The following is a 16,227-nucleotide window of genomic DNA, read 5'->3' on the forward strand; positions in this document are numbered from 1 at the left end:
TGTGGGTCCTGGAGGTGAAGCATGATCATTTTCATTTTTCCTTACGCACTAACAGATCTATGTTTGGAGTGCCCATTGTTGGAGGTAAGTGTGAAAGATAGTGGTCTTTCTCTACCTGTCATATCTCTCTTAGGGATCCCTGCTTGATCTGCCTGCCAAATTGTTCTTGAGGCATGGAACACGTACGTACACAAGAAAAATGGTTCTCCGTTGAAGACAATGGCGTTTCTCCTGAACTGGAGAGAGCCGTACCCTGTCTCACCAAGTGGTACACGGCTGCCATGTTGTCTCTTTGAATCAGAATCACCTTTCCTCCGAGCTGGATCTGGAAAGCTTCGAGTACTAAGACTACTGCTTTGAAACCTAATGCATTGACAAACAGGTGTGCCTTTTTCCTGGTCCACCTGCCCCAAACCAAGAGTTTGTTTGTGAAAGCACCTATCCATGGCACGTACGATGCAGCCCCAGTAATGGTCCCTTGCAGTAAAGGGTCTGCAAAGGCTATGCCCTTCTGAGATTCTGTGAGTTCTAACATTTTCATTTGTTTTCTACCTGAAATAAGCTTTATCAATATTAGATCGCCCTAGGCCCCTGTTTTCTGTGACCATTATGATGATAGATACTCATATAGAGGACTCATGCACAGTCTAGCATTCAACACCAGTGCAAGGAGTAGGACATCACGCAGTCACATTACTGTCCTTCTGACATGGTGTAATGAGACACGCACAGACTTATCTCACGCATTACGAGTGCCCATTCACACTGAAATGCTTAACATACCCGACACTGAGAACTGCAGAGACTCTCCAGCAAACAAGTTGTAGACAATTTATGAGGGGTAGGAAGTGTTATGACAGGGACAGATCCTAAAATGAGTCTTACCATCAATGCAAGTAACAGCCACCATCACCACCCGGGCTATAGTGTAAAATCATTGCATTTGATTAGAGTCAACAGGCATTGGTAGTCACCTAAAATTCTTGCCTAGGCTGTCTCCAACTCAGTTAGAAATCTTGGTGCACTGTGGGCTGAATTTTCGGTGGACAGTAGTTGAAATTGTTTTTGTCTCCTGCTAGTTCACAGAATTCCACCTTAAACCATGTGGCAGAACAAAGTAATCTAACGTGGATCGGTGTCCCAGAGTCAGGTAGTCAGAGTTCGGACATCATGAGAACATTACCAAAGTAAGTTAGCATAACAAGAAATGGCATAAATCGACTGTGCTCCAGCGCAAGTTGATTTCCCTTGTATCGTGTCCCAACACATTGTGAGCCTCAAGGTGACGCCAAAGTCAATTAAGTCATGCCTGGATCTACAAGAAATACTATTGAGACCAGCAACATGTATTTTTCAGGTCTGAACACAAGATTGCATGTGAATGTAAAGCAGGTGAATTCATAGTAGAACACATACAAATCATCACTTAGGAATTCCTAATGTCTTAGTGCCCGATTATGAGTTTGGACCACCAAACTCACGGTGTTCGGCAGTGGTAGTCTGGCCTCTGCCGCACCAGTGGTCCGAACGCCTTTTTACAACATAGGCGGTTGGACTGCCATTAGACCACCGCAACCGCCAGGGAACCGTGTTCCCTTGCAGTGACACGCTGATCAGGGGCTCACAATATTCTGGCAGTCCTGCTGCGGCACTGCCATGCATATTATGAGTTTCCTGACCGCCAGCGGTCTCATGGTGGTCCTTACTCAATGAAACTGCTGGCTGTCAGGAACACAGGGGGCCCTACAGGGGAACCTCTTGGCCCTGTGCACAGGGGTGAAGGCAGGGGGGCACATGGTGTGCCCCTTGTGTGCATGCACCCCATTTCCTGTATGGCATGGTCTGCAGAATCCATGCCGTGCAGGAACTGCCTTTTGCACTCCCATTGCTGTGCCCATTTTCAAAGTCACCGCCATGGGACCGCCAAAGAAACACCCGCCAGACACGGAAAAACGATTAATCTGGCGGGCGGTGCTCACATGGCTTTTGCAGTGTGGGAGTGGGTTAGCAGCATGGCGGCCCCACTCCCACACTGCTAAAGTCGTAATTGGGCCCTAAGTGTCTATCTGAATCTGCCCCAATTGACTAAGATGTCTACGTTACTGTATCGAATTGGCTATGCACTGCATGTTCCTGACGTATATGACCTTGCTGTGTAATGATGTTTCATACGATAATATTCCAATGCTCTTTATTGTGATGTAATTGTACATTGATGCGATTCGTTAATTAGGCTTCGTACCTGGCCTTGGTTTGATTCCTTTTTTCCTCATTCCCCCTTTTTTTTCTTTATGGGATTTGTTCATCCCTCCCAATTCGAATGTTTGTATTAAAAATCTGAATAAAGAAAATAAAAAAAATAAAAAAGTGTCTATCTGAACCACTGCCCACCATAGAATGAGGTAATAAAGCACCCTGAAATAGATGGGGAGAGGGCCGCAGTGAGGCATCAGCGGCATCAACATGGTGGTCGATGATCCAATATGCTGATGCCCATTTCTATCGGGAAAATTTGCACAGTCTGTCAGAGGACCACCAAAGGGATGCCATTGGGAGTCCCAATGACCAATTCATGCTGGTTTATGAAATCTCTCTGATCCCCCATCCTTAGTGTCCATATTTATGGTGCAGTGCAGGCAGAGGAAGTAAATCGAAGGGAATCTATCGCAAAGTGATGCAATCTCTGCCACACCATCAGCTGAATATGGTGGGTATCATGGTGCTGGAACAATTTTCTGACTTTGGCTGCTGACCAGGACCATCAGCTCAATAAAACTATAGGGATACTACAAATATTGGTGTCTGTCACTTAAACAGTATGTGGAGCAAATGAGCAAAAAACGTGGGAAGTTTGCAGGAGGGAAACAGGTGGAAGAGATGATAATCTAAGACATTTTTGTTGTGAAAATATTGTGCAATGTTGCACTATGATTCAGTATTCTTAAATATATTAATACATTGTGTCAGTTTTTAATCAAAAACGAGATATTTACAAGAGGTCATTAACAAAATCAGAAAGATTTTACCTAAGCATGCACACAAGGGTAAAATAAGTCAATATTGGTTTGTTTTCGCAGCATACTTCGAAACATGTCTGCCACCACATTCCACAAGTAGAAGGACAAAATTAAAATGAGTCTCATTTTCAACATTTGTAAACTTAAAAAAGAAACTTGTTTCCATTATCTTACTCACCTGCCGCCAGTTGCGATGGTGCTGTAGCACCTGCATGCAACTCTAGTTCCAGAGCCCTGGTGCAGGAACATACGGCCTCATTAGGATGTTGGGTGGACTGCCCCCGACAGGCGGTCGGTGGCGGTCCGCCCAACAGACCTTCCATTGGTCGCACCGCTGCATTTTGAGGCATGCGGTAGGACCACAGAGGTCGGGGGAAAGACCGTCGCCTCCGACAGGATTCAAGATCCCGTAGGGGTGGCGGTCAGAATCCTATCCCTACAATGGAGGGATTAGGATGTCCCTTTCAGACTGCCTTTTCATGCTGGTCTGATTGCCATGAAAAGGCAGACGGAAAAGGACTTGGGGGGCACGAGGCAGGTCCACCGTCTCCTGTGGTCCACTGCTAAGTGGCCTGGGGGGTTTGTGTCCCCCCACACATTCATTCACTGTGCACCTGGTATCACATGATGCCTGGCACACGGTGCATGGATGTAAACAAAGTGCTTTTTTCTACTGCTGCTTGTGCTGCAGCCCTTTTTCATTAATTTCCATCTGCTTCTCTCATTACGTGGCATTTCCTACTATTTTTGTGCCACACTTTGCATGCCCCAGGACATTACCATCTGCACTCCCCTCATCATTCACTAGGTGACACGTCTTGACACCAAATAGAGGTAAGCAGCCTAAGGTCTTCCCTTAAGAGGCTACCGTAAAGCAAAACAAGCCAGACTCTTTTCAGTTCGATGGTGGGTATACAGAAAAATTCCTTTGTCTAGCCAGGGACATTTCTTCAATATTGGAATCACATTGATGCAAACCCCTAGGGAAAGTTCCAAATTCTGTAAACTGTACTTTCTGGTACAAAGATTCCTATGGGAAGTAGAAGTGCTTTCTACACCCGGCAGAGGTAATCCCTCTTCGTACTTACTGGAAAGTCTGCTACACTCGTTGACGTCAAATCAAAAACCTCCTCATCAGCATCATCACTGCTCATTCTTTTCACCACAGGCTCTGATGTCTGAAACACAACAAACATCCCAAAACCATGTCAGTCAAGAATGGTGTCTATAAAAAAGGGCATCACTGGTCAATATCTTATGAGGACGTGTGGCATGGCTCACTGCCGCTTCATTATATTCACGAAGCGCTTTATCAAAAGCACAGTACAGAAAGAGCACTTTAAGACTGTTAAAAGTGCCAGGAAAAGCAGCAGAGGGAAGAGCACTTTTAAATGGGAAAGATGGAGACTGGGGGAAGGGCAAACTGCAAAAGGGGGTGAATTCCAATATTGTGAGTGCTGTAAGAAAAGGGCCTGACAAAGGGACAGAGGGACAGAAAGAGGAAAATGAGAAGTAGAAGAGAACAACATGTAGACTCTAACATCACAGGACAGACTCGAAGTCGGTTCTTTAGTGGAAAGAATTATCAATAATTGTGGAACTTCCTTAGGTTCAAACGCTGATTCTGTGAAACTGAAGAAACAAGAGCAGAGAAGGGCAGAAAAGAATCAAAATAATTCTGATATTAACAGCTGAAGAAAGCTGAGTACACGAAGCAGGTTGAGAAAAATGTAGCACAGTATATTGGACAATCAGTGATAGGGTGCAAAAAGATGATGATTTCTGTAGGTTATAATGGACTTACTTAGTGAACAGTCACAAGCTTTCAACAGACAAATAACTGGAGATTCAAGACCAAATTAAGGTGAAATAAGTGCAAGTGGTGTTGAGTAAACTGAAAATATGAATGGAAAAAATAATTGAAACTTGGGACCACCAGAGAGAAGCAGAAGCAATGAATAATGAGCCCATGTTAAGAAAAAGGACACGAGTGGGAGAAAGATGGGAAGCGAACCAGGTAAGAAGAGAAACACAATACCGGGGTCTGATACTAGATTTCTTTTGCCCACAATATCATCTGATATACATTTCTAAACATCGTCTATAAGAAATTGTCCAAATGGAGTTCATATTCACTAATCTAAACCCAACGGGACGATATGTTTTCAAAAAATATTCAGAACACAATGTTTATTCACATACACAATTCTGTCATGCAAAGGATGTCCTGTGCTTAATACAACAATGGTCATCGACAGTAAACATAGCAATGTCACTGAGCATGATGAGGAGAGGTGAATGCTTTGCTTGAGAGGTGGAGGCCAAAGACTGCGAAAAGAGATGTTTTTGTAGACTGAGAAGACAGCAGTACGGATTGATGGGATGTGATAAACATCAAGATAGATGGACCGGTTAATGTAATTGAGCTTATATAGCGCACAGCTACCCGCAGCGGGTTTCCCGGCGCTTGCTTAGGGAACCCTTCCTGGTATTCCCCTGTGAGATAGCAGGGTATCCACAAGGTGAAAGTCAGGCATCCCGCCGCGAGGGGCCGTTGTGGAGATTAAGCAAGCTATTGCCCAGCAAGCTATTGCCCAGAGTCGCAGAGTGTGAACCCGTGAGTTGAGGAGGCACCGGGGCGAGAATTATCGAGTCCGTGGAATTTTTAGCCCAAGACCCCGCCGAGGCGGGGAATTGAACCCTGGTCCAGGACCGATCTCAGCTTCCGGGTCTGCTGCCTCTAACCCCTGAGCCACACTTCTCCACATCAATAAGAGGTTCACAAACTTTAGATGAGAGATGAGGCAGAGTTCATCTCAGCAATGAAGCACACATAACATGTAAAAGAACTTGGACACATACTAGTCGTTGGAGAGCAGTTAAATAGACTGAATGATAGTATGGAGGTGGGAATCTGTGGGTACCACAGAGGCACTCAAATGTTAAGAGAAACAGAAATATCTGGGCCTCTGTAAAGGAGAAAGAGAATGAATCAAGATGGGGGAGCAAAACAGATGGAGTAGAGGAAGACAAGAGAGAGAAAATGAAAAATCAGGGTAACCGCAATTTTAGTAGTTGAATTCCTACAGGGAATTAAAGAATACTAATTCGAAAGATTCAAGCCATGGGGATGAGAAAGTAAACATCATGGAGGACGACAGGCAGAGAAAGTTATTAAATATTGTTAACAACATTCTTTAGCATGTAAAATCTGAGAGGGGTAAATAGAACGGTAAGTAAACTGAGGGCAGGCAGAACAATTTTATGATAATTGGGAAGCAACATACTAGGGAGTAACTGAGTATTGCTTAGGAGGCGGAGGAAGGTGGTTTGAGGTGGCAGACACATGAAAAGTGGGATTGGATTGCTGGCCATTACTATGAAAGGATGATGAATAATTCGGAGGATTAGGGGAAATAAGACCAGTTCAATTGATGAAGTTGACTTAAAAATGACATCAAGCATAGCACAGAAGTAGATGAGTGCCAGGAAAGTACACACATGTGGTAGGAGTCAAGAACAGAAAGACAGTATGAATTATGAAGAAAAATGTTCAAAGTACAGTCACCAGAAAAAGAAAAGGGACAATAAGAGGAGCAATGGAACAGAGAACAACATGAAGATCATCTCAGAATGAATGAAGAGGAGCAGCAAGTTAGACAATAAGAACAAGAGAGGGTAGAGTTTGAAACATGAGTCGTAATGCTAGCCAACAAGGAGTCAGGCAAGCGAAGAAAAAGAACTGGTGTTTATACAAGAAGGGTGCACAGTTATCCAAGTGCCTGTCCCAGTTCCATTTGAAGGGGTTAAATGAGCAACGTCAACTAAGAGGTAAAAAAAAAAAAAATATATATATATATATATATATATATACAAGATAATTTGTATTGAATAGCACAATTCAAGAATCAGAAATACAGAGGATGTGGAGGTTGTGCCTGTATGAATCCGCAGACATTAGCATGTCTCTTCTTTACTCACACATTCTGGTGTGAAAAACTAAAAAGAAACTGCAGCATGGATTGATGTAATCTACTCTCCCACCATGCTTAATAAAAAGTCGAAAGAACAAGTGAATGAAGCTTACCATTGGTCCTGATACTGCATCAGCTTTCACTCTCCAGGCCGGTCTCCCCATTGCCTTATGTGTTCTGACCATTCACCCCACACCACACATAATGTGCATGTATTCAATATTAAAGTAAACACTATAAAGTGTTGCATGCCAGCCATGTTGCATGTAAGCATGTGGCGAAACAAAAAAAGTGATGTCTGGAATAATATTACAAAGACCACATTCCACTCCATTGAGAATTGGTCCATTCTCAGGCGGAACAGTCCATTCTGAAATGCCAAATCATGTCCTGTCTGGATGGGAAAGCAAGGAACCCCAGATCTGGTTCATTCTCTTTCAGCCTCACACCCATTGGTCACACCCGCAGCACTTCGGGCGTCTCATGTGGAAAAGCAAAATAATAATGTGTGAAAAGAACCAGGATGTAGAAATCACAGTAAAGTTAAAAAACCTTTGAAATTTCACCAGAAGACCTGAGGTATTAGTCTCCAGAAATAGAATCTTTCTGGGAGCCAGCCCTTACATCCCATAGCCACGGGTGATGCTCTGGAGTGGAAAGACAATTGTTTTGTCTTGCCATTGCCTTTTTCACTCTACTTTTACTCTCATGCCAGTGACTCTGAATAGCCACCTCCTCATCTAACAAAACTCTTCACTCCCCAACAGCTACCTCTCCCCACCGTTCCACGAGACCACCTAGAATGGAAGCCCTAGCTTTTATCTTCTCCAAGGCTTGACTCAACCGGCACCTTGTTTCAACCTCCTCCTTTCATTCTAATAACCAGCTGTGCCTAAATCCAGACATTAAACTCTAGCTTCTGACTTCGCTATCCACACAACACTTTACTTGTAAACCATATAAGATGATCAAGTCTTAGATCCTCACTTCTTCTCAAAGACTCACTAAAGAAACTCCTACCCCAACAAGGCCCTTCAGTTTCTTGCAGATTAACGCTGTAAGACCTACATCTTCCAGGACCTCCCACCCTACAAGGCAAGAAGCTAAAGCCTTGTACACAGCTCTAGCTTACAATTCCTCCCTCGATCTTAACCCTCGCGCTCTTCCTTTAACCTTTGCCATCCCTACTGGGTAGCCAGGCCCCTAAGACTATCCAGTCCATAATATCTGGTGACTTCCATCCTAAGACTCGCCTACACGCACCTGTCCATCCTCCCAAGGTCTACTGGATTTCTACGGTTAACAAATCAGCCTCTGCTTGATGACCTTTTCCTCAACTCTCCTCCTGACCCTCCTTGGTTATGCTCCAACTCCCCTCAGCTTCTAGGTGTCGACTTGCCCTCTCAAAGCTTATCCTCTCTGTCTCCACTCAGCCTACTTAGCCTACCCAGTCAATCTTGTTGACTTCCAGGTAAAATGATTTGCATGAAAAGATTATAAGAAAGCACGCAACACTCCTCCTCATTATCTTGACACGTCCATTTTCATTTATGTACCACCTCCTACACTCTGAACCCTAGAGAGGGCTAGCATATTATAAAACCTATAAGAACTTTTTACATTGAAACATCTTCCCTCTCCAAAATGCTGCTAAAAGTATTTGGAGCTTGTGAGGGTCAGATTTAGCACTAACATCCCACCTATGACTGAATACAATCGTTATACTCAATGCTGATTTTTTGACTTTTTTCACTTATTGAACTTTGTATCCAGTTTGATATACTCATCTCACAGCTTTGGGTTTTCCCATGTCTGAGCATTAGGTTATCTTCTACAGCACAATCGTTAATGCATGTAGAGTCACCATTAGAACATGCAAGGACCTTAACATGCTACCTGGTGAGCTGGGTATTTGTCATTCAACACAAATCAACTGGAAGAGAGTTCCAGAGTTGAAGGTCAAGGTAGAAGAGTGACCTTCCACCTGTTTATGATTTCCAAATATGGGTGCCACCGCGAGGAAGTCTGGAGTACACTTAAAACGTACACTGTAAATAGTAGGCCAGCCTGGTTTGAAGAAAACGGGTGACAAATGCAAAAAGAACAATTGATGGACAGAATGCAGAACAGTGTCATACATTCATCCCAGTACAGAGATCTGGGCCTAAATCCATAGTTTTTTTGCTCACCATGCCATTTTAGTTTGGACCCAGCCATATGCAAATCAGTCTTGACCCTGCGCCCAATAGGAACAGTCCAGCCCGAACTGCCAGGCCCTCCGTGGACTGGAAACAAGCATCCTAGGATCCGTTTTGGGCGTTCAGATCTCATCAGCTAGGATAGCTTATGGGTGGCAAACACAAAAAGAACAATTGATGGACAGAATGCAGAACAATGTCATACATTAACCCCAGTACAGAGATCTGGGCCTAAATCGATTCTTTTTTTTCTCACCATGCCATTCCAGTTTGGACCCAGCCATATGCAAATAAGTCTTGACCCTGCGCCCAATGGAAACAGTCCAGCTCAAACTGCCAGGCCAGGTCCTCCCTGGACTGGATACAAGCATCCTAGGACCGGTTTATGGCTTTCAGCCCTCATCAGCCAGGATAGCTTGACTCTAGTGGCATGGAGAGCACGGGATAGGCGTCTAGGCATCCCCGTCTCACTCGGGGTGACAAATGCAAAAACAACAATTGATGGACAGAATGCAGAACAATGTCATACATTCACCCCAGTACTGAGATCTGGGCGTAAATCCATAATTTTTTTGCTCACCATGCCTTTCCAGTTTGGACCCAGCCATTTGCAAATCAGTATTGAACCTGCGCCCAATGGGAACAGTCCAGCTAGAAGTGCCAGGCCAGGTCCTCCCTGGACTGGAAACAAACATCCTAGGACCGGTTTTGGGCTTTCAGCCCTCATCAGGCAGGATAGCTTGACTCCAGTGGCATGGAGACCACGGGACCCAAGTCTAGGCATACCCGTCCCACTCGGGGTGACAAATGCAAAAAGAACTATTGATGGACAGAATGCAGAACAATGTCATACATTCACCCCAGTACAGAGATCTGGGCCAAAATCCATCTTTTTTTGCTCACCATACCATTCCTGTTTGGACCCAGCCATATGCAAATCAGTCTTGACCCTGCGCCCAATGGGAACAGTCCATTCCGAACTGCCAGGCCAGGTCCTCCATGGACTGGAAACAAGCATCCTACGACCGGTTTCGGGCTTTCAGCCCTTATCAGCCAGGAATAGCTTGACTCCAGTGGCATGGAGAGCACAGGACCCACATCTAGGCATCCCCGTCCCACTCAGGGTGAAAAATGCAAAAAGAAATATTGATGGACAGACTGCAGAACAATGTCATACATTCACACCAGTACAGAGATCTGGGCCTTAATCCATTGTTTTTTTGCTCACCATGCCAATCCAGTTTGGACCAAGCCATAAGCAAATCAGTCTTGACCCTGCGCCCAATGGGAACAGTCCAGCCCGAACTGCCAGGCCTGGTCTTCCCTGGACCTGAAATATGCATTCTAGGGCCGGTTTCGGGGTTTCAGCCCTCATCAGCCAGGATAGCTTGACTCCAGTGGCATGGAGAGCACGGGACCCACGTCTAGGACAACCGTCCTGAGATGTATCGCAGTGCCAAGAAAAAGCAAACCAATAAACGAAGAGCCATGGCCTGCACTATCTACAGTCAATGCGAAAGATACAGACACAGGCTCAGGTAGGGTTCATTTCCTTAGCCACATGCAACAATACCATGATGATGAATCTCTTGTTGTTAGCATAGGTAAGAAAAAATACTGTGTAATAGCCACATGTAGTGAGACTCCAGACGTAGCTCAAGACTCAATCTACAACGCTAAAGTAACATCCCTCCCCCATCAATGGCGAATAAGTGATAGTACACTGGCTAACTCCAGCCAGCCACAGGGACAGTGAAACGGCATTAATAACGAATTTCGAACAACGAGTGGGCTTAACAAAGAATCCTAATCAACGACCTGTTCCTGAACCACGACCTCTTCAACGACTACTGTACCTGAACCCCGACCTCCTTAACTAATACTGTACCTGGCTTACTAAGCCTGTCCGAATAAGTAACTCAGTGATTTAAATTTTTTTAAAATGTTAAAATATTATTTTTATTTGATATGTACATTTACCTATTAAATGTATGCAGTCGTTAGATTACATTTAGTTGAACCTTGTGAGGCCAGTAGATGGAATGGTATGCTTGTTTTTCACTTATGCATACTGACCTGTGCTCGATGCGACTGCTCGTGTGGTTTTCACACTTCAATAATCTTGGCTGGCCAATTTTTATTAAATGTTTTAAACAAGACTATTATATTTAAAAATGAAAATATGTTTTGGGATCCATTTAAAAAAAATATATATTTTCTGTGAGAATGTGTATTTGATATAATCGCTTTAACCGCTTCGACGCTCATGACGAGCTCAGCTCGTCATGAGTTGTGCCGCTCGCACGCTGATGACGAGCTGAGCTCGTCATGTAACGCGGCTTTTTTCAAATCGCAGCGCGCAGCGGGAGAACCGCTAGCGCGCATGCGGTTAAATAGTGCAATTTGTGTTTATATTCTGTTTGTTATGCCGGCTTTACAGTTAGCATTCTAGTGTGTAAATATTATAAAAAAAGATGATGGACTTTTATTTCATTGTTTTATACTCTCCATAACTGTCTTTCTGTAAGTTCGTCGGTATTTTAAAAAAACGATCATTTGATAGCTAATTTCAAGATTCATTAATAAAAATAGTTTTAATTAAAAGTGTTGTTTAATGTAATTTCTTTTTTTGTTAGTGTTTCAAACATGCATTGTGTTGAATGTAGTGTTAGATTCGGAATATATGTCAATAGAAAAATATTTGTGGTTCAGAAAGTGGTGGATAAAAACATAGTAGTTTGGCTTTGGTCGTTGTTTAGCCTTCGTGGTTTAGGCACTCGTTATTTAAGTGGTAGTTGTTTAATCATACATTCGGAACACACTCTAGCATAATGGATTGGAGTCAACAAGGACAACCATGGTCTTTGGAGGGTGCAGCTTCAATTTGATGGCATGCATTCAGTTGACAACTCAGCAGACACAACTGGTGACTTCATAGAGACTTTTACCAAAACATTGTTGTTTTTTTGGTTTTCAAAGTATTTTAATAATTTAAGACCAGGCATACATTCAGATGACATTGCAATACAATCAAAGGGTATGACGTCCGGATTACACATGAAATGTGAAATACTATTGGTTTACATACAGTAGTTGTCAAGATAAGCATGACCATTGCATATATGGGATCTTCTAATTAGCAATATGAGAGAGAGAGAACATTTCAGGTCCAGAGGGAATACTTTCTTAACAGTGCCTTGCAGTAAATCTAGAAGGGTATGCGGACTCGAGGCACAAAGGTATTGTAACTTGTTTAGACAGAATTTGATGAGTAAATTCTGTTCCTAAGTCTATGGCATCGTTTGTATCACCTTTATAACCATAAAACACCAAACATGACTAGAGGTTTTGAGGAGGAAGGTGAGTGGGATATCTGATTCCTAATAGAACTTAGGATCAATAGAGCCAGTTACAGGTTGTGCTACGAGGCCTTGACAGCTTAGTTAAATGTATAAATGTATTTATCCAGGGATCGCCACACTATTCTAGAGTCTGGGGGGGGGTGCAGTTTGATTCTAAGTTGTTGGTAGGACTCCCGTTGTTTTGGTATTTTTTTAACATTTCCGTCTGTATTTATCCATATTTATTTTTTGTCCCTTTTATCCGTATTTATCAATATTTATTTTGTTTTTTGCGTATAAATGAAAGTGTAAAACTGCACATTTCCATATTTTTTTAACTGATAGACGCATACTCATACTTTGATATCTGTTGTGTTTTAGCTACTTAAGTTGCCAAATATTACATAATAATACCTCCACTGGCTAATACTAGCATTATACCATAAATGCATGTAGACATATGCCATTATGCTTTTTTTTATTTCCCATGACGTCCTTCTGCTCAGCTGCTGGCCTATAATTAATGAAAGACAGCACGGAGAGATATTTAAAAGAAGCACAATTTTCTGTATTTAGCCACTTTAAAAAATAAATGCAGACAGAAAACACATTGGTTTCTGTCTGTATTTATCTGTAAAAAGCCGTAAAAATGGAAAACAGGGAGCCTTAGGTGTAAATTGTGTGCCCCTCGGAGATATATGACCAATTCCCACCATGTGTGATGTGATAAATGGTTGAAACATTTCTACTCTGAGACAATGACTTTAACTGCAATGGTCAGAAGAAAGTCTAACAGCGCCACATCATTGGCTTCTAGGTGCAGCGGAGTCAGTGATGCCCAGGGACCCAGTGACCCAGTGTTACCATAAAGAAGGATAAATGTATGTGTATATTGCATTTTGCTGATAAATGGTTTTGTATCAGTAGCTAGTATGAGTCTAGCAACTGGCATTCAAAAAACATGTTTTGGTTTGAGCCCAGTATAAATACAGAATTTATCGTTTTCTTATACTTTCAGTTTGTACAATTGAGATAAGGTCCAATGTGGGAGATTCATCATAAAGAATTTAGATCAAATAAGATATGGGTCAATGTTAATGCTCAAGAAGAATTTGCCAATCTTATGCCAGTTATCAGTCGTAATGTGTTAAGAAAACCCTAGATCAAAATGCTTGGCCCATTTGGTGCCAGTGGTAGCTGCCACAAAAAAAAGTGGTGGGGTGGGTGGAGGGGGCACAGGGGGAGTGCGGGAGGGGGAGCAAAGGCGGGGGAGTTTAATAATAAATTTTTAAAAGGAAGACTTACCTGAAGCCCCGGCTGCCACTCGCGTTGCTCCTCTGTGTTCTTCCTGGCCCTAGCCGACACTGTGACAGCATCTCAGACTTCCTGTATAATCCCCATGCTGCTCTCAAGCTATGAGAGCAAACCAGGGATTGGCCTGAGCTTCTCAGGTATAGGGAGTCTGTGCTGTTTTTCCAACCTGGATGTTCAATACCGCTGGGTTGGAGAAACCTAAGTGCTCATTTCTGTTTGGCCAGCCTAAGACGGCCAGCCAAACACACGTGCATACTTAGAAATGCACTAACCAGTCCTCCTAGACCCTCCCATGGCCTCAGCCCCACCCCTCCCTACACAGGCAAAGAATAAAATGATGATAGAATATCATTTTATTTTTCAGCTGCTAGCTCTGAGCCAAAAGGGCGATGCTCCTCCGCCATTGTGGAGGAGACGCCCATGTTTGGTGCAAATAATTTCGTTTTGTAAAGCTTGTGGGCCAGAGAGGAACTTGTAGATTTTGGAGGCAACATGTTCAGAGAGTTTCTATAGGGCAAGGTGAGTGACTAAAGTCGATTTTATTGAAGGGTTGAGCTTGGAGAGTCTAACTTTGATTTTTACAAAGTTGGAGAGGTTGTACATTCTAGCTAGAGCTGAAAAGGGGAGTGGGTCATTGTTGTTATCATAAAGGTCTCTGATTAGTCTGACGCTTTTGGAAGCCAACAAAGGTGCAATGGTAGGAGCAATTTCTGCAATGACATTTGAATTAAGCCATTGTGACGCCCATCTTGATTTATGGATCAAATCCGGTAAGGATTTGTCTAGCATCTGTAACGTATTTGCAGTATCCATAAGAATGCAGTGCGGAATGTGGCGGGGTAAATTCTGACACTGTAATAAAAGAGCATGTGCTAAAAGGGGAACATAACTAACCCCGGGCAGGTACCTACGCTCCACCAGTGGGTTTACGTAGTTTTGCCTACTCCGCGTTCCGTTGCGAAAGCGGAGTTCAGGCAAAACTACGACTCCGTTGCGGAGTGTTGTTAGACGGGCCCTTCCACCCTCCCAAATGAATTAAACCTAAGTAAAAGGCACTTACCTGCCCCTTGGCTGCCTCCTCCTTTACATTGCCGCTCTCCTGCCTCCTCCTCACCGTCCTGCTTCACTAATGACCCTACGTTGTACGTCTTGCGAGTGTGCATGCGCACGTGCAAGACGTACAACATCGGGGTTAATAGTGAAGCAGAACAGTGAGAAGGAGGCAGGAGAGCGGCAATGTAAAGGAGGAGCTAGCCACAGGGCAGGTAAGTGCCTTTTAATTAATTTTTATTATTTTGGGAGAGGGAGGGCGCGGAGCATAGCGAAGTTCCACGGAGTTGCTTTCCAACTCCGTGGAACTTTGCGTAGAGGCACTACGCCTGCTCGGCCCAGGGTTAAACATAAGTCGTGTTCAAAATACAACCATGGTGGGGTATTTGGTGAGACTGGGAGTAACCCAATAGCAGCGTGGGCAGCTAAGAAAGCTGACTGGTACAGGATCCAGTTCGGAAGATTAAAGCCCCCGTAGATGCTCTTCCTGAGAATTTGTTTGAGATCCTTGCTCTCTTATCACTCCAAAGAAATTTGGAAGTGATTTTATCTAATTCCTGGAAAAAGGATGGGGATAGTTTTAGAGGAAGCTTGGATGGCAGGAAGTTTACTATCGGAGTGATCATTAATTTGAGTGTTTGGAGCCTACCTCACTAGGAAATAAATTTGTCGACAAAGCGCTCAGGAGATCTCTAACCTTGGCGAGTGTGTGCGATTCATTAAAAAGCAATGTGTTAGTGAGATTCTTTACAGAACCGAATCCCTGGATATTTAAGACCTGTGGACTGCCACTTAAGCCCTGAGTCACCTAAGTGGGAAGGAAGACGTAGTGGATTTAAAGGAAACACCTCTGTTCTGTCCCTATTTAATGTATACTCAGAGACCTATCACAATGTATGAATAATATTGATGATATATGGGATTGCTGCTTCAACATCTTCTGAGAAGAAAAGGATGTCATCCACATAGGCTGCTGTTAAATATGTATTGATCCCAAATTGGAGACTTTTGATTCCAGGTTCAGCGTTAAGTAATTTAAGTAAAGAATCAATAGTAAGTAGAAAGAGCATGGGTGAGGACATCCTTGTCATGTACTTTGGTGTAAGTCAAAATAAGAAGAGCTGGTAGCATTAATCCTAATGTTTGCTTTGGGATTCGTGTAGAGCACCAGAACCATATTAATGAAAGAGTCACACAAATTATGAGAGTCAAGGACTGCATGTGGATAAGGCCAAGACACTTTGTCAAATGCCTTTTCAGCGTCAAGAGTGATCGCTTAGGCTCATATTTCACTTGTGCAAAACCATTGAAATTCAGCAGTTATAGTATCTGA

General features: G+C 43.3%; 1 protein-coding gene across 3 annotated transcripts in view; it reads right to left on the reverse strand.

Moving 5' to 3' along the window:
- The window catches only part of COBL (cordon-bleu WH2 repeat protein), a 960,165-nt gene that overhangs the window by 420,970 nt on the left and 522,968 nt on the right, over positions 1-16,227 (reverse strand). For 2 of the 3 annotated variants that reach the window (XM_078688123.1, XM_078688124.1), the window contains one exon: positions 4,106-4,195. The exons of the other annotated variant lie outside the window; for it this stretch is intronic. In XM_078688123.1, the coding sequence (XP_078544249.1) occupies positions 4,106-4,195 (90 nt within the window). The remainder of the gene's footprint in view (positions 1-4,105; positions 4,196-16,227) is intronic. 3 annotated transcript variants of the gene reach the window in all.

This window comes from Lissotriton helveticus, chromosome 4_1 (genome assembly GCF_964261635.1).
Source record: "Lissotriton helveticus chromosome 4_1, aLisHel1.1, whole genome shotgun sequence".
Taxonomy (NCBI): domain Eukaryota; kingdom Metazoa; phylum Chordata; class Amphibia; order Caudata; family Salamandridae; genus Lissotriton; species Lissotriton helveticus.